The sequence below is a fragment of the Ovis aries genome, chromosome 1 (genome assembly GCF_016772045.2).
Source record: "Ovis aries strain OAR_USU_Benz2616 breed Rambouillet chromosome 1, ARS-UI_Ramb_v3.0, whole genome shotgun sequence".
Taxonomy (NCBI): Eukaryota; Metazoa; Chordata; class Mammalia; order Artiodactyla; family Bovidae; genus Ovis; species Ovis aries.
The window spans coordinates 187992821-188020257 of record NC_056054.1 but is presented as its reverse complement, the minus strand read 5'-3'; the positions used below and the strand labels follow the sequence as shown (position 1 = coordinate 188020257).

Sequence of the window (27437 nt, the reverse complement as noted above, 5' to 3'; positions counted from 1 at the left end):
CTGATGAAAGTATAGACAAGTGTAGGCATTTTTTTAGAGCAATTTGACAATACTTGGCAAATTCAGCTTAAAATAGCTGATGATCCAGCAATGCTGTGTGAGGTCTGTTTTCCACAGAAGTCTTAGCTCTACAGTGATGCATATTAGGATGTCACTGCAGTGGTATTTGTGGTGACAATGAGTTGGAGGCAGAGTACACAATGGGAACGGGTATAAAAAATGTGATGGTTTCATACCACAGAGTACAGAGAACTAGGTATACACATAGCACAGAGATATATCTTGAGAACAGAGCTCTACTACCACAAAATCAGAGTTATCCAGATATCATGTGCCTTCTGATGGGAGAAGACAGCAGGAGGTAGTTCTGTAAAATCAAAACCAAAACCTGAATCAGAACGCAGTTCGAGCTAACAATTTATAGGAAATACAGAGGGCAGAGCGGCAAACTACTCTACAAAGAGATGATCAACACATTCCAGACCTTGGAGACAGAGAGTGGCTCCTCAACAATTACAAAGAAAAGAGAGGGAGATGGAAGGAAACCTAGAGATTATAAGGCATTTGAGCCAATTGCAATGCATGGATCCAATCTAGATCCTGACTTAAACAAAAAGCACTGATGACATTTATGAGACAATTGAAACACCAATTTGATAGTAGCAAACTACTGCTAAAATGTTTTCACTGTAACAATGGTAACTTGTTTACATTTTAAGGAGTCCCTATCTTTTTAACATAAACATGTTAAAATATATATGGATGAAATGATTTATCATTTGGGATTTGCTTCATGATACAGGAAGAGGGAAGTGTACAAATGAAATAATATTGGCCACAAAGTGGTAATTGTTGATATTTGGTTATGTGGATATGGAGGTTATACTGTTCTACCTTCCTATTTTCAAAATATAAAGTATTTTATAAAAACCACATAGTGTCTAGTGAAAAAAGCCAAACAGAATGAGATACAAAATATGTCACTGTTTAGATAAAAATAGAAGCATACAAAACAATACAAATGTTACAAAAGCACAAAGAGATACACATAAAATGCCTTTGAAAGGTGGCCTACTTGGGAAAAGGGAATGGGAGTGAGAAATATAAAGAAAAGAATGAATGAATGAATGAAAGTGTTCACGTATCCTGAAGCAAGGAACATGTTCAACTTAACTCTCTACTCTTTAAGTCTAAAAGCCAAAAGCAACCACCATCATCAAACATTAAACTGATACGTAAAGGGAGAGAAATGTTTACACTACGTTAAACAGGTTATGCAAGGAGATCCAACCAGTCTATTCTGAAGGAGATCAGCCCTGGGATTTCTTTGGAAGGGATGATGCTAAAAGCTGAAACTCCAGTACTTTGGCCCCCTCATGCAAAGAGTTGACTCATTGGAAAAGACTCTGATGCTGGGAGGGATTGGGGGCAGGAGGAGAAGGGGACGACCGAGGATGAGATGGCTGGATGTCATCACCGACTCGATGGACGTGAGTCTGAGTGAACTCCGGGAGTTGGTGATGGACAGGGAGGCTTGGCGTGCTGCGATTCATGGGGTCACAAAGAGTCGGACACGACTGAGCGACTGCACTGAGGTGAACTGAACTGATGCAGAAAGAAAATATATGTGAGGCTGAAAATACGTTGCAAATTTCACAATGGTAAATGTAACTTATCACAGCAGAGTAAAAATGATGTCTGTTGCCTAAAAAAATTTTACGATAATTAGTCAGTGTGAAGTCAGTGAAGTCACTCAGTCATGTCCGACTCTTTGCGACCCCATGGACTCTAGCCTATCAGGCTCCTCTGTCTATGAGATTTTCCACGCAAGAGTGCTGGAGTGGATTGCCTTTTCCTTCTCTAGGGGATCTTCCCGACCCAGGAATCGAACCCGGGTTTCCCACATTGCAGGCATACGCTTTACCATCTGAGCCAACAGGGAAGCCAAGTGGATAATATTAAGAGATATGTTCAACAAATACACAGTGAATTTTATAAGAAGCTTCTTCCTAAAGTCAAAAATGAATCAAGAAAATTAGTTATCTGAAATCTGAATTAAATGTTCAACAAACATTTTAAATTGATTTTTACCAAATATGAGCCTATATTTGGTCAGCTATAAAATGATTTGGATTTCTGCACAAAACCAAAAATGTTTCTAGATGGAGAGATGGTAAAGGAAATTATTTTATCTACGGAAGTTTTGTTTAAAATTATGAAGAGAAAAAAGTATTCTACAGAAGTGAAAGATCTTCAGTTAAGGCCTAAACAACTGCCTATAGATTATAAGACCTTTCAAATAATATAAAAAATGTGTTGATTCAAAATTTGAAAATTTTCAAGTAGTTATCTTTAACTTTAGACAAATAGTACAATATGGGAAATAATGTTCAATGAAAACTTTAATAGTAAACTTAATGAAATCTAAATGCAGACCAAGTATTTCTAATGTAAATTTAGCATTTAAATTGAGATGTGCTGTAAATTTAAAATACTCATTGGATTTCAAAGATTTTCCATGAATAAAAGAACGTAAAGCATCTCATTAATAATCTTGGAATACTATGTGTTGAAATAATACTTTAAATATACTGAGTTAAATAAAATATTAATAAATATTAATATTATTAAAATTAATTTTACATGTTTCCACTTTTTAAAATAAGGCTACTAACAGATTTAAAATTACATATGTGGCTCCCAATATATTCCTTTTGGACATTAATATAGAGGATACAAAGATAGTTCTTGACCACAAGCAATTTACCATCTGTGGGAGACAGGAAGACTAGAAAAGAAAGAACTATCCAGGGAGAGTTGTTGATGAATCAATAAAAACTCATCACAACTAATCAGAGAAAAAATTCAAAAGATAAAATCTAGTGGCCCAATTACAAATCATAATCACCGGCGATGGTCTGCATATAAAGGAATCAAATTCACTATTGGGCCTTCAAGTATTTGAAGTCTTCAAGAATATAATCTAATTACTTTTAAGTTGTAGTGATAAACATTTAATTTCTCAAAGTATGATCCCACTGGAGGTTCAAGATGATTTTAAGTGATACGAAACAAATATTATTTATTTACTTTGTATTAACTAGCACTTATTTATTTTACTATGTATTAAAATATATAATGAATAAAATAATTTGTATATTAGGAAAAATGTAATAATCACATTAGACCCATGATTTCATACCATTATGTGATGTTTCCTTATAAAAGAAAATTATTTAAATGAAAGATTTGATTTTAAAAATATTAAGTAAATAACAGTATAGGTGTTAATACAGAGAAAGCAAAAGTTATAAAGGTTTTTCCTTTAAGCAATCTTTAAAGATAGATTTCTGATAGGAAAACCCTCTAAAATATTTCATCAGTATTTTATCAATTATTTACAGCCTGATAAATAGGTTGTTGAAAAACTACTGTCTTAAATCATCTGAGATAAACACGAAATTATCCTAAAGGTGCTAACCAAAACCACTCAGTGACTTTAAGTATATTTACCTTCAGTAGGTTCAGTTCAGTTGCACAGTCATGTCCAACTCTTTGCGACACCATGAATCGCAGCACGAAGGCTTCCCTGTCCATCACGAACTGCCGGACTTCACTAAACTCATGTCCATCAAGTCGGTGATGATATCCAGCCATCTCATCCTCTGTCATCCCCTTCTCGTCCTGCCCCCAATCCCTTCGAGCATCAGAGTCTTTTCCAATGAGTCAACTCTTTGCAGGACGTGGCCAAAGTACTGGAGTTTCAGCTTTAGCATCAGTCCTTCCAATGAATACCCAGGACTGATCTCCTTCAGAATGGACTGGTTGGATCTCCTTGCAGTCCAAGGGACATGCAAGAGTCTTCTCCAACACCACAGTTCAAATGCATCAATTCTTCGGCGCTCAGCTTTCTTCACAGTCCAATTCTCACATCCATACATGACTACTGGAAAAACCATAGCCTTGACTAGACAGAACTTTGATGGCAAAGTAATGTCTCTGCTTTTCAATATGCTATCTAGGTTGGTCATAACTTTCCTTCCAAGGAGTAAGGGTCTTTTAATTTCATGGCTTGCTGTCACCATCTGCAGTGATTTTGGAGCCCCACAAATAATAAAGTCTGACACTGTCTACTGTTTCCCCATCTATTTCCCATGAAGTGATGGGACCGGATGCCATGATCTTAGTTTTCTGAATGTTGAGCTTTAAGCCAACTTTTTCACTCTCCTCTTTCATTTTCATCAAGAGGCTCTTTAGTTCCTCTTCACTTTCTGCCTTAAGGGTGGTGTCATCTGCATATCTGAGGTTATTGATATTTCTCCCGGCAATCTTGATTCCAGCTTGTGCTTCATCCAGTCCAACGTTTCTCATGATGTACTCTGCATATAAGTTAAATAAGCAGGGTGACAATATACAGCCTTGACGTACTCCTTTTCCTATTTGGAACCAGTCTGTTGTTCCATGTCCAGTTCTAACTATTGCTTCCTGATCTGCATGTAGGTTTCTCAAGAGGCAGGTCAGGTGGTCTGGTATTCTCATCTCTCAGAATTTTCCACAGTTTATTGTGATCCACACAGTCAAAGGCTTTGACAAAGTCAATAAAGCAGAAATAGATATTTTTCTGGAACTCTCTTGCTTTTTCCATGATCCAGTGGATGCTGGCAATTTGATCTCTGGTTCCTCTGCCTTTTCTAAAACCAGCTTGAACATCTGGAAGTTCACGGTTCACGTATTGCTGAAGCCTGGCTTGGAGAATTTTGAGCATTACTTTACTAGTGTGTGAGATGAGTGCAACTGTGCAGTAGGCTGAGCATTCTTTGGCACTGTCTTTCTTTGGGATTGGAATGAAAACTGACCTTTTCCAGTCCTGTGGCCACTGCTGAGTTTTCCAAATTTGCTGGCATATGATGCTTTCTAAGGCCCACTTGACTTCACATTCCAGGATGTCTGGCTCTAGATGAGTGATCACATCATCGTGATTATCTGGGTGGTGAAGATCTTTTTGTACAGTTCTTCTGAGTATTCTTGCCACCTCTTCTTAATATCTTCTGCTTCTGTTAGGTCCATACCATTTCTGTCCTTTATCGAGCCCATCTTGGCATGAAATGTTCCCTTGGTATCTCTAATTTTCTTGAAGAGATCTCTAGTCTTTCCCATTCTGTTCCTTTCCTCTATTTCTTTGCATTGATCGCTGAGGAAGGTCTTCTTATCTCTCCTTGCTGTTCTTTGGAACTCTGCATTCAGATACTTATATCTTTCCTTTTCGCTTCTCTTCTTTTCACAGCTATTTGTAAGGCCTCCTCAGACAACCATTTTGCCTTTTTGCATTTCTTTTCCATGAGGATGGTCTTGATCCCTGTCTCCTGTACAATGGCAGGAACCTCCGTCCATAGTTCATCAGGCACTCTATCTATCAGATCTAGTCCCTTACATCTATTTCTCACTTCCACTGTATAATCATAAGGGATTTAGTTTCGGTCATACGTGAATGGTCTAGTGGTTTTCCCTACTTTCTTCAATTTAAGTCTGAATTTGGTAATAAGGAGTTCATGATCTGAGCCACAGTCAGCTCCCAGTCTTGTTTTTGCTGACTGTATAGAGCTTCTCCATCTCTGGCTGCAAAGAATATAATCAATCTGATTTTGGTGTTGACCATCTGGTGATGTCCATGTGTAGAGGGTTCTCTTGTGTTGTTGGAAGGTGTTTGCTATGACCAGTGTGTTCTCTTGGCAAACCCTACTAGCCTTTGCCCTGCTTCATTCCATATTCCAAGGCCAAATTTGCCTGTTACCCCAGGTTTTCCTTGACTTCCTACTTTTGCATTCCAGTCCCCTATAATGAAAAGGACATCTATTTTGGGGGTTAGTTCTAAAAGGTCTTGTAGGTCTTCATAGAACTGTTCAACTTCAGCTTCTTCAGTGTTACTGGTTGGGGGATAGGCTTAGATTACTGTGATATTGAATGGTTTGCCTTGAAACGGAGTGGCTTAGACAGTAAAGCGTCTGCCTACAATGTGGGAGACCTGGGTTCAATCCTTGGGTTGGGAAGATTTCCTGGAGAAGGGAATGGCAACCCACTCCAGTATTCTTGCCCCCCCCCCAAAAAAATATATTTACCTTAATAACCTACAAAAGCTCCGTCGATAACTCAGCCTCTGGCTAGCTGCAGCAACACTGGGAGGAAGAGGTGGCCGAGGTGGGAAGTAAGCTAGAGTTGCAGAAAATAGTAAGCAGACACCTCCAAATTCTGAAAAACAAAACAAAAAAAGTAAAATGTTAATCAGACAACACAAAAAGTTCAACATTTCAAGTATTTAACAAATATTTATTGAGCATCATTGCAGCCTTAGATATATTGTTGTTGTTGCTCGGTCACTCAGTCGTGTCCAGTTCTTTGCAATCCCATGGACTGTAGCATGCAAGGCTTCCCTGTCCTTCACCATCTCCTGGAATTTGCTCAAACTCATGCCCATTGAGTCCGTGATGCCATTCAACCATCTTGTCCTCTGTTGTCCCCTCTCCTCCTGCCTTCATTCTTTCCCAGCATCAGGGTCTTTTCCAATGGGTTGACTCTTCCTATCAGATGGCCAAAGTACTGGAATTTCCACTTCAGCATCAGTCTTTCCAATGAATATTCAGGGTTGATTTCTCTTAAGACTGACTGGTTTGATATCCTTGCAGTCCAAGGGACTCTCAAGAGTCTTTTCCAGCACCACAGTTCGAAAGTATCAATTCTTCAGCACTCAGTCTTCTTTATGGTCCAACTCTCCCATCTGTACATGACTACTGGAAAAACCACAGCTTTGACTATGTGGACCTTTGTCGACAAAGTAATATCTCTGCTTTTTAATACACTGTCTAGGTTAATCATATCTCTTCTTCAAAGGAGCAAGTGTCTTTTAATTTCATGGCTGCAGTCACCATCTGCAGTGATTTTTGGAGCCCAAGAAAATAAAGTCTGTCACTGTTTCCATTGTTTCCCCATCTATTTGCCATGAAGTGATGGGACCAGGTGTCATGATCTTCGTTTTCTGAATGCTGAGTTTTAAGCCCGTTTTTGACTCTCTTCTTTCACCTTCAAGAGACTCTTTAGTTCCTCTTCGTTTTCTGCCATGAGGGTGATGTCATCTGCATATCTGAGGTTAATCTCTCTCCCAACAATCTTGATTCCAGCTTGAGCTTCATCTGGCCCAGCATTTTGCATGATGTCCTCTGCATGCAAGTTAAATAAGCTGGGTGACAATATACATATATAGATATATACAGATATATCTATAAATGTATATACAGATAAATACAGATAAGCAAATAGTTATACACAGATAAGTAAAATATAGTACTTGCCTAGACAAAACAGCTCAGACTTGTGAGAAAGATTGACATGCAAAGATATAACTTTCAGCAGGTAAGAAGTCATACAAGGAAATAAGTATGGCAGACTTATGGTATGGTACACTACATAAAAAGAGGATTGAAGCAGTAAACAAATGTTACTCTATGGAGAAAACCCATTAAAAGCCAACAGTATTATCTATAACAGAGATCTTTAAACAGGCCTAGGATGATTGTTTTATAAGCATGGTCCTCAACAATAAAGACTAGGCTAGAAAATTGGTAAGACTAGGACAGGAAAAGGTTTGTTTGAGAAATGGTAGGATATTCTAATGCTTTGTGTAGAACAGACTTAATATATAGGCTTTACGGAAAATCTGAACAAGACAGGGAAGCATCCAAAAAACAAAAGAAACCAAGAGACAGAGAGCAAAAGTTAACAAACACAAGACTAGCTAATGTAGGCTATTAAACAATCAAAGGGCTTCCCTTGTGGGTCAGTGGTAAAGAATCTGCTTGCAATGCAGGAGCCTCAAGAGATGCAAGTTTGATCTCTGGGTTGGGAAGATCCTCCAGAGACGGGCATGGCAACCCACTTCGGTATTCTTGTCTGGAGAATCCCATAGACAATGGAGCCTGGTAGGTTACAGTTCACAGGGTCACAAAGAGTCAGACATGACTCAGCACACACACGCTCATCAAACAATGAAAAGTACAATGAACAACTGATCAATCTTAGTTTGGGCACCATTATAGAAGGAAAAGTTCCTAGGACTCCTGAGCTTTCCCTCCAGAATTCTGGCACATGGAAGTCCCAGCTTTTAACTGTGCTCAATTTAGTAGAAAAGCATGACTCTAATAGAAAAGTCAGGAAACCTTGGAGTATAGACCAGTATATCCCATTAATTAACTTATAAACTGAATGAATTCCTTACTCTTTCTGGGTCAATAAAGGGAACAGACCAAGTGATTTCTAGATGTTCTTTCAGTAGGATAATTCTAACTCTAGGGCTATATTCTTGGCAAAACAGTACAATATTTCTATAAGACACTAACCACAAGCAATGTCTTTATTTTTTAGCAAACTTAGGAACAAATTTAATGCATTGTTTTAATTTACAGTCCTTTTAATTATGAGTAAAAATGAATGAGCATCTTCCATATGCTTAGTGGCCATTTGTATTTCTTCTGTGATTGTCTTATTTGTATTCTTTGTCCATCTTTCTACTGGCATTTTTTAAACAGCTTCACTGAGATATAATTCATAAGATATAGAATTCACACATTTAAAGTACATAATTATAAAACATAGAATTCACACATTTAAAATGCATAATTCTATGAGTTTTACAATCATCACCACAGGATTAAACTTTTCCATATTCTCCAAAGAAACGCTGTCAGTGAGTTCAGTCGCTCAGTTGTGTCTGACTCTTTGCAACCCCAAAAACTGCAGCACGCCAGGCTTCCCTGTCCATCACCAACTCTAAGAGCTTGCTCAAACTCATGTCCATCGAGCCGGTGATGCCATCTAACCATCTCATCCTCTGTCGTCCCCTTCTCCTCCTGCCTTCAATCATTCCCAGCATCAGGGTCTTTTCCAATGAGTCAGCTCTTCATATTAGGTGGCCAAAGTATTGGAGTGTCAGCCTCAACATCAGTCCTTCCAATGAATATGCAGGACTGATTTCCTTTAGGACGGACTGGTTGGATCTCTTTGCAATCCAAGGGACTCTCAAGAGTCTTCTCCAGCACCACAGTTCAAAAGCATCAATTCTTCAGTGCTCAGCTTTCTTTAGAGTGCAACTCTCACATCTATACATGACTACTGAAAACCATACCTTTGACTAGATGAACCTTTGTTGGTAAAGTAATATCTCTGTTTTTTAATATGCTGTCGAGGTTGGTCATAGCTTTTCTTACAAGGAGCAAGTGTCTTTTAATTTCATGGCTGCAGAGCCCATCTGAAGTGATTTTGGAGCCCCCCAAAATAAAGTCTCTCACTGTTTCCATTGTTTCCTCAACTGTATACCATGAAGTGATGGGACCAGATGCCATGATCTTAGTTTTCAGAATGTTGAGTTTTAAGCCAATTTTTTCACTCTCCTCTTTCACTTTCATCAAGAAGCTCTTTAGTTCTCCTTTGCTTTCTGCCATAAGGGTGGTATCATCTGCATTATCTGAGGCTATTGATATTTCTTCCAGCAATCTTGATTCCAGCTTCTGCATCACCTGGCCCACCATTTCACATGATGTACTCTGCATATAAGTTAAATAAGCAGGGTGACAATATACAGCCTTGACATACTCCTTTCCTGATTTGGAACCAGTCTGCTGTTCCATGTCCAGTTCTAATTGTTGCTTCTGGACCTGCATACAGATTTCTCAAGAGGCAGGTATGGTGGTCTGGTATTCCCATCTCTTTAAGAATTTTCCAGTTTGTTGTAATCCACACAGTCAAAGGCTTTGCTGTAGTCAATAAAGCAGCAATAGATGTTTTTCTGGAACTCGCTTACTTTTTTGATGATCCAGTGGATGTTGGCAATTTGATCTCTGGTTCCTCTGCTTTTCCTAAATCCAGTTTGAACATCTGGAATTTCACAGTTCATGTACTATTGATGCCTGGCTTGGAGAATTTTGAGCATTACTTTACTAGTGTGTGAGATGAGTGCAACTGTGTGGTAGTTTGAATGTTTTTTGGCATTGCCTTTCTTTGGGATTGGAATGAAAACTGACCTTTTCCAGTCCTGTGGCCACTGCTGAGTATTCCAAATTTGCTGGCATATTGAGTGCAGCACTTTCAATGCATCATCTTTCAGGATTTGAAATAGCTCCACTGGAATTCCATCACCTCCACTAGCTTTATTCGTACTGAGGCTTCCTAAGGCCCACTTGACTTCTCATTCCAGGATGTCTGGCTGTAGGTGAGTGATCATACCATCATGGTTATCTGGGTGATGAAGACCTTTTTTGTATAGTTCTCCTGTGTATTCTCGCCACCTCTTCTTAATATCTTCTGCTTCCGTTAGGTCCATACCATTTCTGTCTTTTATTGTGCTCATATTTGCATGAAATACTCCCTTGGTGTCTCTAACTTTCTTGAAGACATCACTAGTCTTTCCCATTCTGTTGTTTTCCTCTATTTCTTTGCATCGATCACTGAGGAAGGCTTTCTTATCTCTTCTTGCTATTCTTTAGAACTCTGCATTCAAATGGGTATATCTTTCTTTTTCTCTTTTGCATTTCGCATCTCTTCTTTTCACAGCTATTTGTAAGGCCTCCAAAGACAACCATTTTGCCTTTTTTGCATTTCTTTTTCTTGGGAATGGTCTTGATCCCTGCCTCCTGTACAATGTCAAGAACCTCCGTCCATAGTTTTTCAAGCACTCTGTCTATCATATCTAATCCCTTGAATCTATTTCTCACTTTCACTGTATAATTGTAAGGGATTTGATTTAGGTTATACCTGAATGGTCTGTGGTAGTTTGAGCATTCTTTGGCATTGCCATTCTATGGGATTGGATTGAAAACTGACCTTTTCAGTCCTGTGGCCACTGCTGAGTTTTCCAAATTTGCTGGCATATTGAGTGTAGCACTTTTACAGTATCACCTTTCAGGATTTGAAATAGCTCAACTGGAATTCCATCACCTCCACTAGCGTTGTTTGTAGTGATGCTTTCTAAGGCCCACTTGACTTCACATTCCAGGATGTCTGGCTTTAGGTGAGTAATCATACCATCGTGGTTATCTGGGTCATGAAGATCTTTTTTGTACAGTTCTTCTGTGTATTCTTGCCACGTCTTCTTAATACCTTCTGCTTCTGTTAGGTCCATACCATTTCTGTCCTTTATCAAGCCCATCTTTGCATGAAATGTTCCCTTGGTATCTCTAATTTTCTTGACGAGATCTCTAGTCTTTCCCATTCTGTTGTTTCCCTCTATATTTCTTTGCATTGATTGCTGAGGAAGGTCTTCTTATCTCTCTTTGCTATGCTTTGGAACTCTGTATTTTGATGCTTATATCTTTCCTTTTCTCCTTTGCTTTTCGCTTCTCTTCTTTTCACAGCGATTTGTAAGGCACAAAATTCTCCAAGCCAGGCTTCAGCAATATGTGAACCATGAACTTCCAGATGTTTGAGCTGATTTTAGAAAAGGCAGAGGAACCAGAGATCAAATTGCCAAAATCCACTGGATCATGGAAAAAGCAAGAGAGTTCCAGAAAAACATCTATTTCTGCTCTATTGACTATGCCAAAGCCTTTGACTGTGTGATTCACAATAAACTGGAAAATTCTGAAAGAGATGAGAATACAGACCACCTGACCTGCCTCTTGAGAAACCTATATGCAGGTCAGGAAGCAACAGTTAGAACTGGACATGGAACAACAGACTGGTTCCAAATAGGAAAAGGAGTATGTCAAGGCTGGATATTGTCACCCTGCTTATTTAACTTCTGTGCAGAGTACATCATGAGAAATGCTAGACTGGAAGAAGCACAAGCTGGAATCAAGATTGCCAGGAGAAATATCAATAACCTCAGATATGCAGATGATACCACCCTTAAGGCAGAAAGTGAAGAGGAACTAAAAGCCTCTTGATGAAAGTGAAAGAGGAGAGTGAAAAAGTTGGCTTAAAGCTCAACATTCAGAAAATGAAGATAATGGCATCCAGTCCCATCACTTCATGGGAAATAGATGGGGAAACAGTAGAAACAGTGTCAGACTTTATTTTGGGGGCTCCAAAATCACTACAGATGTTGATTGCAGCCATGAAATTAAAAGACACTACAAAGCCACAGTTATCAAGACAGTATGGTACTGGCACAAAGACAGAAATATAGATCAATGGAACAAAATAGAAAGCCCAGAGATAAATCCACACACATACGGACACCTTATTTGACAAAGGAGGCAAGAATACACAATGGAGTAAAGACAATCTCTTTAACAAGTTGTGCTGGGAAAACTGGTCAATCACTTGTAAAAGAATGAAACTAGATCACTTTCTAACACCGCACACAAACTCCTGTCCGTCGAGTTGGTGACGCCATCCAGCCATCTCGTCCTCTGTTGTCCCCTTCTCCTCCCACCCCCAATCCCTCCCAGCATCAGGGTCTTTTCCCTGAAAATGTGGGAAGATGTGGGTTAAAGATCTAAATGTAAGACCAGAAACTATACAACTCCTAGACGAGAACATAGGCAAAACACTCTCCGACATAAATCACAGCAGGCTCCTCTATGATCCACCTTCCAGAATTCTGGAAATAAAAGCAAAAATAAACAAATGGGATCCAATTAAAATTAAAAGCTTCTGCACAACAAAGGAAAATATAAGCAAGGTGAAAAGACAGCCTTCTGAATGGGAGAAAATAATAGCAAATGAAGCAACTGACAAACAACTAATCTCAAAAATATACAAGCAACTTATGCAGCTCAATTCCAGAAAAATAAATGACCCAATCCAAAAATGGGCCAAAGAACTAAATAGACATTTCTCCAAAGAAGACATACGATGGCTAACAAACACATGAAAAGATGCTCAACATCACTCATTATTAGAGAAATGCAAATCAAAACCACAATGAGGTACCACTTCACACCAGTCAGAATGTCTGCGATCCAAAAGTCTACAAGCAATAAATGCTGGAGAGGGTGTGGAGAAAAGGGAACCCTCCTACACTGTTGGTGGGAATGCAAACTAGTACAGCCCCTATGGAGAACAGTGTGGAGATTCCTTAAAAAATTGCAAATAGAACTGCCTTATGACCCAGCAATCCCACTGCTGGGCATACACACCAAGGAAACCAGAATTGAAAGAGACACATGTACCCCAATGTTCATCGCAGCACTGTTTATAATAAACAGGACATGGAAACAACCTAGATGTCCATCAGCAGATGAATGGATAAGAAAGCTGTGGTACATATACACAATGGAGTATTACTCAGCCGTTAATAAGAATACATTTGAATCAGTTCTGATGAGATGGATGAAACTGGAGCCGATTATACAGAGTGAAGTAAGCCAGAAAGAAAAGCACCAATACAGTATACTAACACATATATATGGAATTTAGAAAGATGGCAATGATGACCCTGTATGCAAGACAGCAAAAAAGACACAGATTTGTATAGCGGACTTTTGGACTCAGAGGGAGAGGGAGAGGGTGGGATGATTGGGAGAATGGTATTGAAACATGTATACTATCATGTAAGAATAGAATCGCCAGTCTATGTCCGATGCAGGATACAGCATGCTGGGGGCTGGTGCACGGGGATGACCCAGAGAGATGTTATGGGGAGGGAGGTGGGAGGGGGGTTCATGTTTGGGAACGCATGTACACCCATGGTGGATTCATGTCAATGTATGGCAAAACCAATACAGTATTATAAAGTAAAATAAAGTAAAAATAAAAATTTTTTTAAAAATTTAAAAAATAAAAAAAATAAAAAAATAAAAAATAAATAAAAAAGATGCTTACTCCTTGGAAGGAAAGTTATGACCAACCTAGATAGCATATTCAAAAACAGAGAGATTACTCTGCCAACAAAGCTCCGTCTAGTCAAGGCTATGGTTTTCCAGTGGTCATGTATGGATATGAGAGTTGGACTGTGAAGAAAGCCGAGCACCAAAGATCTGATGCTTTTGAACTGTGGTGTTGGAGAAGACTCTTGAAAGCCCCTTGAACTGCAAGGAGATCCAATCAGTCCATCCTAAAGGACATCAGTCCTAGGTGTTCATTGGAAGGACTGATGCTGAAGCTGAAACTCCAGTACTTTGGCCACCTCGTGCGAAGAGTTGACTCACTGGAAAAGACCCTGATGCTGGGAGGGACTGGGGGTGGGAGAGAAGGGGATGACAGAAGATGAGATGGCTGGATGGTGTCACCAACTCGATGGACAGGAGTTTGAGTGAATTCCAGGAGGTGGTGATGGACAGGGAGGCCTGGCATGCTGCAATTCATGGGGCAGCAAAGAGTTGGACACGACTGAGTGACTGAACTGAACTGATACCTGAATGGTCTAGTGATTTTCCCTAGTTTCTTCAATTTAGGTCTGAATTTCACAATAAAGAGTTCATGATCTGAGCCACAGTCAGCTCCCAGTCTTGTTTTTTCTGCCTGTATAGAGCTTCTTCATCTTTGGCTGCAAAGAATACAATCAGTCTGATTTGAGTACTGACTATCTGGTGATGTCCATGTGTACAGTCTTTTCTTGTGTTGTTGGAAGAGGGTGTTTGATATGATCAGTGTGTTCTCTTGGCAAAACTCTGTTAGCCTTTGTCCTGCTTCGTTTTTTACTCCAATGCCAAATATTACTCCAGGTATCTCTTGACTTCCTACTTTTGCATTCCAGTCCCCTATAAAGAAGAGAACATCTTTTTTGGGTGCTAGTTCTAGAAGGTCTTTAGAACTTCATAGAACCATTCAACTTCAGCTTCTTCAGCATTACTGGTCAGGGCACAGACTTGGATTACTGTGATACTGAATAATTTCCCAGCCCTATGCAATCATTAATCTTCTTTCAATCTCTATGGATTTGAGTACTGTGGACATTTCTTACAAATGGACTCTCATAATATGTAGTCTTTTGTGATTGGCTTCTTTTACTTAGCTTATTGTTTTCAAGACTCACCTATGTTAGAGCAGTACTTTTTTTTTTTTTTTTTTTTGCCAAATAGTATTCCATTGAATGGATATATCACATTTTAAAATCCACTTAGTTAACTGACAATTGGATTGTTTCTACTTTTTGACTATAATGAATATAGTTACTCTGAATATTTGTGTACAAATCTCTGCATGGATGTATGTTTTCATCTCTTTAGGCATATACCTGGAAATGGAGCTGGTGGGTCATATGGTAATCTATGTTTAACATTTTGAGAAACTGCCAAACTATTTCCAAAGTGGTTGTACCCTTTTATATTGCTACCAGCAGCGTAAGTGAAATTGAAAGTGAAAATGAAGTCGCTCAGCCGTGTCCGACTCTTTGCGACCCCGTGGACTGTAGCCTACCAGGCTCCTCCGACCATTGGATTCTCCAGGCAAGAATACTGGAATGGGTTGCCATTTCCTTCTCCAGGGGATCTTCCCAACCCAGGGATCGAACCCAGGTCTCCAGCATTGCAGGCAGATGCTTTAACCTCTGAGCAGTGTATGAGGGTTCCAATTTCTCCACTTTCTCATCAACACTTGTTACTGTATTTTCCATTTTATTGATTATAGTCACCCTACTAGGTTGTAAACTTTATCGCATTACAGTTTTGATTTGCATTTTCCTAATGACTAATGACAATGAATATCTTTTCATGTGCTTGTTGGCCATTTGTATATCTTCTTTGGAGAAATGTCTATTTCAAGTCTTTTATCCATTTGTTAATCAAACTGACTTTTTGTTGCTGGATTCTAAGAGTTTTTTTAAAAATATATTCTGGATACAAGTTCCTTATCAGATATATGATTTACAATTATTTTCTCCCACTCTGTGGGTTGTCTTGTCATTTTGTTGATGGTATCTTTTGAAGCACAAGATTTCAGTTTTAATGAAATCCAATTTTTCTATTTTTCTCTTTTGCCATTTGTATTCTCAGTGTCCTTTTTAAAAAGGATTCACCTAACCCAAGTCATGAACACTTATGCCTATGTTTTCTTCTAAGAGTTTATAATTTTAGTTCTTACATTTAGGTTTATGATCTATTTTGAGGGTTTTTTTTTATACACGGGGAAAGGAAGGGATTCAAATTGATTTTTTTGTATGTGGCTATCCAGTTATTTTTGGGGGCTCCAAAATCACTGCAGATGGTGATTGCAGCCATGAAATTAAAAGACACTTACTCCTTGGAAGGAAAGTTATGACCAACCTAGATAGCATACTGAAAAGCAGAGACATTACTTTACCATCAAAGGTTCATCTAGTCAAGGCTATGGTTTTTCCAGTGGTCATGTATGGATGTGAGAGTTGGACTGTGAAGAAAGCTGAATGCCGAAGAATTGATGCTTTTGAAGTGTGGTGTTCGAGAAGACTCTTGCATGTCCCTTGGACTGCAAGGAGATCCAACCAGTCCATTCTGAAGGAGATCAGCCCTGGGTGTTCATTGGAAGGACTGATATGGAAGCTGAAACTCCAGTACTTTGGCCACCTCATGCGAAGAGTTGACTCATTGGAAAAGACCCTGATGCTGGGAGGTATTGGGAGCAGGAGGAGAAGGGAACGACAGAGGATGAGATGGCTGGATGTCATCACCGACTCGATGGACATGAGTTTGGGTAAACTCTGGGAGTTGGTGATGGACAGGGAGGCCTGGCGTGCTGCGATTCATGGGGCCACAAAGAGTCGGACACGACTGAGCGACCAAACTGAACTAATCCAGTTATTCCAATATCACTTTTCTTTTCCCTTTGAATTGGCTTAGCACTGTTGTTCAAAAGTCAATTGACTATAAAATGAAGTTGAAAAGTCATTTCACTATAAATGTAATGGTGTAATTTTTGGAATCTCACTTCTGTTCTGTTGATTTATATGTCTGTCATTATACCAGTATCAAGCTGTCTTGATCAGTGCAGCTTTGTAGTAAGTTTTGAAACTGGGAATTGTGAGTTCTCTAATGTTACTCCTTTTCAAGGCTGTTTTGGTTATTCTGAGTCCCTTGCATTTCCATACAAATTTTAGGATGTTTGTCAATTTCTGTAACAAAGGCAGCTAAATATTAATTGAGATTGCATTTAATTTGTAGATACATGTGGGTAGTATTACCATCTTCAATATTTAAACTTCCAACACATGAACAGGATGTCTTTCCATTTCTTTAGGTCTTCTTTAATTGTTTCCAACAGTGGCTTATAGTCTTCAGAGTGCTAGTATTATGTTTATTTTCTTAAATTTATTCCTGAATATTTTATTCTTTTTGAGGCTACTGCAAATGCACTGTTTTCCTAATTACATATTTGGACTATTCATTACAAGTATATAGAAATACAGTTGATTTTTATATATTAATCTTGCATCCTAAAACTTTTTTTTAGCATGAGCTTGTTTGTTTTTGCTGAATTTGTTTTTTGGATCTATTAGTCTTTTTCAGTAATTTACAAAGGATTTTTATATACTCAAGATCATGCCATTTTCAACAGAGATAGTTTTACTTCCTCCTTTCTGATCTAGATGACTTTTACTTCTTTTTCTTACTCAGTGATCCTGTTCTTGGTGGTGGGGGTGGGGGGATGCATCTAGTCTTTGACCATTAAATATGATCTTATGTATGTGTTTTTCATAGATGCCCTAATATTACTAGGTTGAAGGAGTTCTTGTCTATTTCTAATTTGGGGATTTTTTATCTTTAAAGGGTGCTGGATTTGTCAAATGCTTTTTTTGCCCCCATCCATTAAGATGATCATATAGTTTTCCTCCTTTATTCTATTAACATATTATGTTAACTGGATTTTGAATGTTAAACCAACTTGTATTCCAGGAATAAAACCCATTTTGTAGTGGTGTATAATCCTTATTATGTTACTGGATTTGTTTGCTAGTATTTTGTTCAGGACTTATGTGCCTATGTGTATTGGTCTACAGCTTACTTATAATGTCTTTGTTTGTAATAATTTTAGTTTAAGAATCATTAATCTTTTAAGGTCATGATTCTAGGCAAATTATTTTTTTATGGAAAGAAGGGTCATGGGACATGATCTCAGGAAAACAAATGGGAAATTATGAAAGCACTGAAGCAATAGCTGGAAGCTTTGAATAGGGGATTCATGGGGTCGCAAAGTCGGACACGACTGAGCGACTGAACTGACTGACTGACTGATACTTCCTAGAAAGCGTAAGTTTTAAATAGGCATCTCCATATTATATGAAAAGGAAGCACATATATGAATATGTATGGCTGCTAAGTCACTTCAGTCGTGTCCGACTCCCACCAGGCTCCCCCGTCCCTGGGATTCTCCAGGCAAGAACACTGCAGTGGGTTGCCATTTCCTTCTCCAATGCATGAAAGTGCAAAGTGAAAGTGAAGTCGCTCAGTCGTGTCCGACTCTTAGCGACCCCATGGACTGCAGCCCACCAGGCTCCTCCATCCATGGGATTTTCCAGGCAAGAGTACTGGAGTGGGGTGCCATTGCCTTCTCAGAATATGTATGGATTAGTCCTCTATTTTTAAGAAGTGATCTGGTATACAAAAAGTAGAGTGAAAATGACAGGGATAAAAGACAAAATAGAACAAGAAGAAAATAAACTTTAAAATACCTGCATATAATACAGTCTCTATGAGATCTTTAATGTGGGCCCTGCTATTCTCAGAAGCAAGAAGAGGTGCTGTCCCATTGGGAGCTGGAACGACAAGCGGTCCAACTAAAAATGCACAAGCTCCCCCGAGGTAGCTGAGCATCGACGCGATAGCTGTGGCAGTGGCCCGCTCGTCTGCAGAGAACCACGTTGTGGACAGGAATGGAGCTGCGTTCATTACAGTTGGACCTGCCAATCCATTTAACAGCTGTCCTCCATGGATTAGTCTGGAATCAAACAAATTAAAAGGCTGTGAGGTAGCTAAAATAGGCATCTTCTAGACAAAAGGAGTTAGCCAACAGTGTTTACTACAGCAATAAGAATACATATCTATAAAGAACAAGAGACACCTGGAAGGTAAAGTATGGTGACTCTCTGTGGGCAATAATACTGGAGTGGGTTGCCATTTCTTCCTCCAGGGGATCTTTCTGACCCAGAAATCGAACCTGGATCTTTTATGTCTTCTGCACTGGCAAGCAGGTTCTTTACCACTATCGCCACCTGGAAAGCCACAAATAACTGCATATAACCATAATACACCAATGGTCACCCCTTATTCATTTCACAAATATTTACTGAAGCCTGTGATTCGTGCCATGTACCAAAGTAAATACTTTCAATAACCTTGTTTTATTTATTATCACAATATTATGTGCAAGATATTATTATCTCCATTTATTGAAATGTGAAAGCTTTGGCTTGGAAACATAAAAAACTTGCCCAAGTGCTAACAGGCAAAGCTAAGATTCAGACCCAGGTCTGACTCCCAATTCCATATCCTCTGAGACTGCCACTTATAGACACCTAGTAAGTGCCTCCAGCCCTACAAATAACACAAATGAGCTCAACATTTCACACCTACTCTCTGCAGGATAACGGAAATACAAAAAAGGAAAACTAAACATTATAGAATCTTCTAAAGGAAGAGGAACTGGTCAAGAAATCAGAGGATTTGGTCTGCACCTAACTACTTCAATGCTCCTGGGTAATATGTCTTTGTGGGATTCCATTCCTTCTCCCATAAAATGAAGAGGTTAGTTTAATTTCAGTCTGCACGTCATGAGTATTTGTTAGGTGAAGATACTGCAATTGCAGATCCCTAGGTCCTTTCCAGTCTCAGACTTTAGTTGCAAGGCTTAGTGAAGAGTAGTTCCTTGCTTCCATTTCATTTGTTCTCGCGCTCACCCTTCCTCATTACCGTATTCTGTTCAGTCCTCTGTCCTGTTCCCTGATGAACACGGGACCCGAAAACCCTTTTCCCATATTTCTTTTTCCACCCCCAACATAAACATTCACATTCAAAACTAGCCTTGAAGGAGAAAAGAAGTCAGAAGTTCAAAAAGCACAGACAAAACAAGAGAAGTGAGTCAACCTCTTCTGCTTTGGAGGTAAAGGAAAAGAAGGGAACAGTGTACACGACATATATAGGATACTACTTTTTCCTTCTGTTCCTTTTGCTTTTTAATCACCGTGTGGGTGTCAGATCTTCCTTGTAACAAGTACCACCTTGATAAAAGTTTTTTGAATGTAGGAGGGAAAATAAACAGCATGTGGGTAGGGGTAAGGCTCTTAATGTAGAAGCATAAGCGAGGGGGAAGTAGAATATGTGAATTACGTCTGCTCAAATCTTTGTACATGTTGGAAAAGCTATTTGAAGGCAAAATAGCTTCCAGAATCATTAATATTACTAAATTTAGCGAACCAAAGACATTTAAAAATATGCTCATGTAAGGGGAACTATTTTCTAAATGACAAACACAATTAAACTGTTTATACACCAAATACCTCCTCCAAATGCCAGAGGATCCTCAGCTGTCACACAGCAACTTCATCATAGAAATATTCTTGAAACACTGTCATTAAGTGGTTTTAATCACGACTCCCTTAATCATGACTCGTGACGGTACAACAATCAAACAATGCATGATGGCCCATAATGGTAGCTACTGTGATATTTAACACCTTTAATGAGGTGTTCCTGAAAGACTCATCCCATCTAGAAGGAGAAGGATTGGAATGAGCAAGTCTTATTATGCCTAAACATGTTAAGAGTGGAAGGAGAACATGGAAAGAACAATCTATCAAAAACAAAGAAAAACACTTGCCTGCTGACCCCGACGCAGGGGAACTAGATCCCACATGCCACAGCTAGGAGTTCACAGGCTGCAACTCGAGATCCCGTGTGCCAGAACTAAGACCCAGTGCAGCCAAATAAATAAAGACATATTTTTTAAAAACCACTTGATAAAACAGAATGAATCCTGAAAATTAAGGTGTAAAACTCAAATAACTGCCACGGCTCAACTTTTGCTACCTCTCAGTGGAATCATGAAAAGATTATTTTCCAAGCAGCAAATGTACATGTCATAGAACGTGTGAGCTTGAGATAATATGAGGACCATCCTAGTCCAGTTTACTCAATGCACAGATCTGGATATTTCTAACACAAGTATACCTGCTAAAGTCATGTGGTACTAAGGACAATTCGGATGACTTCTAAGTCTAAAAGGTCACCAAACTTGGGATTGCTGGGGTCTTTGTGCATCTACAACATGGATCATCAAAGTGAAAAATCACAGTGAAAAACATGCTGACATGGTGTTTAAAAATCATTCTAATTTAAATAATTGTGTCTGTGTGGTTTTTTTTTTTTTGCATTAAAAGTCATCATACATAAATGTACTCCTCATAAATGAGTTCAGTAGGAGAACTGGAACCTACAGGATTGGGGGTTATCCTCTGAATTCGTGGGAAATCTGGCAGGGAAATCCAGTCCCTGCTCTTTCCAGCATATTTAAATCTTCCAGAACTTAGTTTTCTTCCTTCCTGAATTTGTATCCTACAACCCCTCAGGACTTGTCACTTACTAACTGGTCATAAGCCCTGCCATCCGGTGACCACGGCACAACACCAATCTGTGGTGTAAAGATTTTCACGTTTGCCTGACGTAGGTTTCTGTCACCTACCATTAACTTACCCTGTTTTAAGAAATTAGTTTGTAAAACTATATTTAGAAATAAAATTAAGTTACATATATATACATACCCACACACATATATAAAGTCTAGTTTTTCCATTTAATAGTAATGCAAAATTAGATGTATGTTTTTTCCTAAAAATGTGTTGGCCCTAAGACACAATAAAATCATATAAAACATTACCATAAATTCTTTAAAAATGACAATTAAGAAGAGGAAATAATTATGCTGCTGCTGCTAAGTCACTTCAGTCATGTCCGACTCGTGTGACCCCACAGACGGCAGCCCACCAGGCTCCGCTGTTCCTGGGATTCTCCAGGCAAGAAAACTGGAGCGGGTTGCCATTTCCTTCTCCAAAGCATGAAAGTGAAAAGTGAAAGTGAAGTCACTCAGTCATGTCCGACTCTTAGCAACCCCATGGACTGCAGCCCGCCAGGCTCCTCCGTCCATAGGATTTTCCAGGCAAGAGTACTGAAGTGGGGTGCCATTGCCTTCTCTGGAAATAATTATAAATTCATCAATACAAGCTGTGTATTGTTTAATTCATTCAACCAACATGTACTGAGTATTCACTGTGTACTGGGTAGGGACTGTGATAGCAATAGGTGCATGCAAATTTAAAATTAAAAAGCTAAAACTCTTTTTAAGTAGAGTAGCTGAAGAGTCACTTACCAGCACTATATTAGGAATATAAAGAAAAATAAGGCAATAACTAGTCTAAGCTTGTGAGGCCTGTGACAAGAGTATCAATGTGGTCCGCCTTCCTTGTCCTCTGACCTCTGACTCTGGTCTACAACACAGGGGCTTCACAGTATTTGCACATGGACCTGAAGGCCCAATCCCATCCAAGCTCTATCTATCCCCTTCCAAACAGCTGCCCCTTAGCTACCCTTTGGGCCCAGGGAGCACACCCAGGGATGCAGTCCATCCTTGGAAGAACAGGCCTGGCAAAGAGGCAGTGCAGGGGCTGCTGGGGTCTTGTGTAGCTAGAAAGTGGTAAGGGGCAGGGCAGACACGCCCCTTTGGCCCTACAGACTCCTCACCCCATAGGGAATGGCAGAGCTGAAGGAAAGCCAGAGTGGAACCCCCTTAGGCATGGAGTCTAGGACAAGGATTTGCTGGCACTGGCAACAACAGTGGGTACAGAAAAGGGATGGTTTGGAGGGCTGCTGAGGTGGTACAATGGTTACGTGAATGACTAGATGTCGGGGTGACATTCATAGTTCTGTAAAAATGTCCAGTAAGTGCTTGACTACAGGTCACAGGCTAAGGAAAGAGGTCTGAGATGAGACATATATGATGGGGTTGAAGAAGAAACTCTGGAGAACCATCACTTTACAGTCAGAGGAAGAAGAGTCTAGAAAGACGATTGAGAAGGAGCAATTACAGAGGTAAAAAAAAAATGAAAAGCAAGAAAGGCTGGCGTCATAGTAACTAAGAAGAAAACGGTTTGAAAAAGTGGAAAGTGAGGTGCCAATAGTTTTAAATCAAACAGAAAGAAGGTTTAACCGTAACATAAGCTCCTTAGTAACAAGGAGATCTTCCATAATCTGAGCAGAGGCAGTTTCAGCAGACTGTTGAGGATGGAAGTCAGATGTGTAAGAAAATGGAAATTTACATTTAGACCCTTCATTCCAGTTGTTAAAAACACAGGCATTAGGTACATAAGCTTAACAGTGTGAAAAGGAAAAACACGCAGCTTAAATGAACAGTCTGAACAGAAAAGTCTCTCTGCCTTCATGTGCTGAGAGAGAAATGCAACTTGTTGTGATTGTCCTAATGCTTTCGAAGCACTCCTGAAAGAAGATGGCTTTCAGAAACTTGTAACTATTGATCTGAATTGGGTGTTAAAAAAAAAACCAAAAACACAGAAAAACAAAAGAGGTGTTATCCACAATCTTCCGTTAAGTAGATCTCGTAACTTAATTTTTCTGGATCATCACTATGTGCTTTAGTTTTGTTTTGCAGTTATCAGCTAAGTTCCTTGTGGGTCAGGACTGTGGTTTCTAAACTCCCCAGAGTGAGGAGTGGGCATGCTCTCTAGGATCTAAGAACAGAGAACTGGGATCACGCAGTTCAAAGCTCACAAGGTTCCACCACATACATCATATCAGTTCCACTTTTAGGTTTTAAAAAGCTTATAGTCAGCAAAACAAAAAACAAAATTTCCCCCAAATTTGGGAAACAAAACTTTTAGAAAAAGACACTGAGGGTGGTAAGAGCAAGGTCAAGGCTTCAGCACTGTCTCAAGCACTGTACACCACAGGAGGGCAGGCAGAAATTAGCAGTACGAGGACGTAGTTTTGTCTCCTGGGCGATTAGCTCTGAAGCATAATGGAGCTTCTGAAGGAAGCTAACTGGTTAATTCAAGGGGTCTAACCCTGGCTTCCTCACCTGAAACTTTGCGCCTGATGAAGATGCTGCTACTACTGCTAAGTCGCTTCAGTCGTGTCCGACTCTGTGTGACCCCATAGACAGCAGCCTACCAGGTTCCCCAATCCCTAGGATTCTCCAGGCAAGAATACTGGAGTGGGCTGCCATTTCCTTCTCCAGTGCATGAAAGTGAAAAGTGAAAGTGAAGTCGCTCAGTTGTGTCCAACTCCTAGCGACCCCATGGACTGCAGCCTACCAGGCTCCTCCATCCGTGGGATTTTCCAGGCAAGAGTACTGGAGTGGGGTGCCATTGCCTTCTCCCTCTGACGAAGATGGGTAGTCATATATTGGTTAGGAGGCTGCAGGTGTCCTGACCTCTGCAGCTCAAGACGTGACACATGTGCAAGGCTTTCCTTCATCCCAGTCTCCTCCCACTGGCCCCTTAATTTTCTCCCTCTCTTTCTCTCCCCCTAGCCCACCGAATTTCCTTTTCTTCCCTTCTTTCTTGGGTCTTTTTTCTTTGTCAATATTTTTCTCCTTACTGAAAATCCCATGGACGGGGGAGCCTGGTAGGCTGCAGTCCATGGGGTCATGAAGAGTCGGACACGACTGAGCGACTTCCCTTTCACTTTTCACTTTCACGCACTGGAGAAGGAAATGGCAACCCACTCCAGTATTCTTGCCTGGAGAATCCCAGGGATGGCAGAGCCTTGCACAGAGTCAGACACAACTGAAGCGACTTAGCAGCAGCAGCAGCAGCAGCCTACTTCTGAGGCCTAGTTTGTGCCTTCCCTACAAGCCAGGTGGAAAATAGGGGAATTTCCCTAGTGGGCTGAGAAGATTAGATCAGAGCTTTGGGAGTTTCTCCAGCACTGGTAGAATCAGGTGGTAAAGGCTAGGAAGTGGGAGCAGTCCCCCAGTGTCAGCACTGCTGAGCCTGGGGACCCCTGCCATGGTGGGCTGTTTGCCTTGGTCCTGTGCACATCAATCACTGCTCCTGTTGTGGAGAGGCTGGGGCTCAGGGGCACGTGGTTTAGCATTTATGCACAGCTGCATTTCTTTTCATATGATTCAATATACTATAGCTTTTCAAACAACAGCTAAAGTTCAAACTGAAGACCTCTAAGTTCATGTTTTCTTGCGAACTTGACATTTTAGCTTGTATGTAATAATATTTTGCATCCCAATCTTTTGCTTTTTGACATTCTGGAACAAATACCTAGGATTCTTGAATTATTTTCTACTTAGAATAATATGATGTTTCAGAATTGGAATTTTTACAGTTGGAAGAGACTTCAAACCTCAGCAAGATAACCTATTCTCTTCATTTTATTAAAAAAAAAAACAAAAACAAAAAACCCTGAGTTCCAGAAAAGCTAATAATATATTTTAAATCACACTTATTTTATAACTTATTTATAACATTCTTTCTCCAGAAAATATTAGTGGGGGGAGTTCCAAAGTCATACTAGCTAATGGATAGGACAAGACCAGAAATCAAAATTAAACCTGATTTCATCAGTCCACGAATCTTTCCACTCTTCCACAAGGCCTCATTCTGAAGGTTCTCTGTAACTAACAGTGATGATAAAAATCATTGATTATTGAAATAACCCAAGGTTCTCAGATCTAAAGGCATGCAGTAGCTAGCATATTTTTATTATGTGCAGAGAATCGTGACTAGCACTGGGGATAACATTAAAGAGTCAACATTTTAGAAACTGCAGCTATTTCCTAACTTTAAGTCCAGTACTCTTAACTTAAATTCAATGTATTTTTATGATTTAGAATCCATAAAAATACTCATCTCTAACACTTAACATGCCAGTGGTTCACAAGCTTTCTCTCAACTTCCAATTCTTAATCATCCTTCATGAGAATAAACTCTTGTGTTAAGGAATTTCCTGGATATTGACAATGGTCAAAGTGCTAGTAATAGCTTTCCTTTATTGGTGTAAGGAGATAATAAAAAGGGTCAGAGATGTTATGAATTAATTACAGGAAAAAGAAAGTTAGGAAGGGAGAAACAGAGTGAAATGGTGAAAAAGAATGGGCTTTCTAAAGATTTTTACCATAGCCTCAGTTTCTTTTATGAAAATCTATTTCCCTTTTGTACCCTTTAGTAATTTTGGCCAATTATGATTCAATTAAAAATATCTACTGCATATCTACTACGGTCAAGGCATCTTCAGACAGACATTAAAGGTAATATAAAAATAAATACTATAGTCTTGGTCCTAAAGAAGCTTATAAAAATAACTTCTCACGAACAGTTATAGAAAGTTCATAAAAACACACAATAAAAAAGAATATTGGTTAGATATCAAAAGACAGCTTCTAGCCTTAGCTAAATTTATTAACTCTATAATCTTTGGTGAACCACTTACTCTCTTTCTGTTTCAATTTCCCAAAAGGTACTTTATTTCACAGGATTATTGTTAAGGCCAAATGCGATAATCTCTCAGCAAGGCACAGGGGAAAAACGGACTCAGCCTGGTCTGAGAGAGACCTACTACTTCCCCCTACTTGGTCTCATAACATTTTCCTTGTCTCGTAACTTTTACTTTATTCTCTTACTTTAAAAGTATATATACTTGTAGTAGAAAATAAGTGTATAGAGAAGAACAAAAACCCATAAGTTCAATAATTCAGTAACTCACATAATCATTACTAATCTTTTGATTTTTTCAGTCTTCCTTTTTCCTTTTTTAAATGCATCTCTCAATTAAGATGTAGGCACAGGTTCAGTTCAGTTCAGTTCAGTCGCTTAGTCATGTCCGACTCTTTGCGACCCCATGAATCGCAGCAAGCCAGGCCTCCCTGTCCATCACCAACTCCTGGAGTCCACTCAGACTCATGTCCATCGAGTCAGTGATGCCATCCAGCCATCTCATCCTCTGTCGTCCCTTTTTCCTCCTGCCCCCAATCCCTCCCAGCATCAGAGTCTTTTCCAATGCGTCAACTCTTTGCATGAGGTGGCTAAAGTACTGGAGTTTCAGCTTTAGCATCATTCCTTCCAAAGAACACCCAGGGCTGATCTCCTTCAGAATGGACTGGTTGGATCTCCTTGCAGTCCAAGGGACTCTCAAGAGTCTTCTCCAACACCACAGTTCAAAAGCATCAATTCTTCAGTGCTCAGCCTTCTTCACAGTCCAACTCTCACATCTATACATGACCACTGGAAAAACCATAGCCTGGACTAGATGGACCTTTGTTGGCAAAGTAATGTCTCTGCTTTTGAATATGCTATCTAGGTTGGTCATAACTCTTCTTCCAAGGAGTAAGCGTCTTTTAATTTCATGGCTGCAGTCACCATCTGCAGTGATTTTGGAGCCCAATAAAATAAAGTCTGACACTGTTTCCACTGTTTCCCTATCTATTCCCCATGAAGTGATGGGACCAGATGCCATGATCTTCATTTTCTGAATGCTGAGCTTTAAGCCAACTTTTTCACTCTCCCTAAGAGGATTTTTAGT

The 27437-nt window shown here is 39.6% G+C and overlaps 1 protein-coding gene across 1 annotated transcript in view; it reads right to left on the bottom strand.

The window, feature by feature from the left end:
- SLC49A4 (solute carrier family 49 member 4) overlaps positions 1–27437 on the bottom strand; it is a 111785-nt gene that overhangs the window by 58662 nt on the left and 25686 nt on the right. Inside the window, exons 3-4 of the mRNA XM_004003798.6 lie at positions 18572–18837; positions 6117–6246 (exon numbers count right to left, since the gene is read on the bottom strand). Of these exons, the coding sequence (XP_004003847.4) occupies positions 6117–6246; positions 18572–18837 (396 nt within the window). The remainder of the gene's footprint in view (positions 1–6116; positions 6247–18571; positions 18838–27437) is intronic.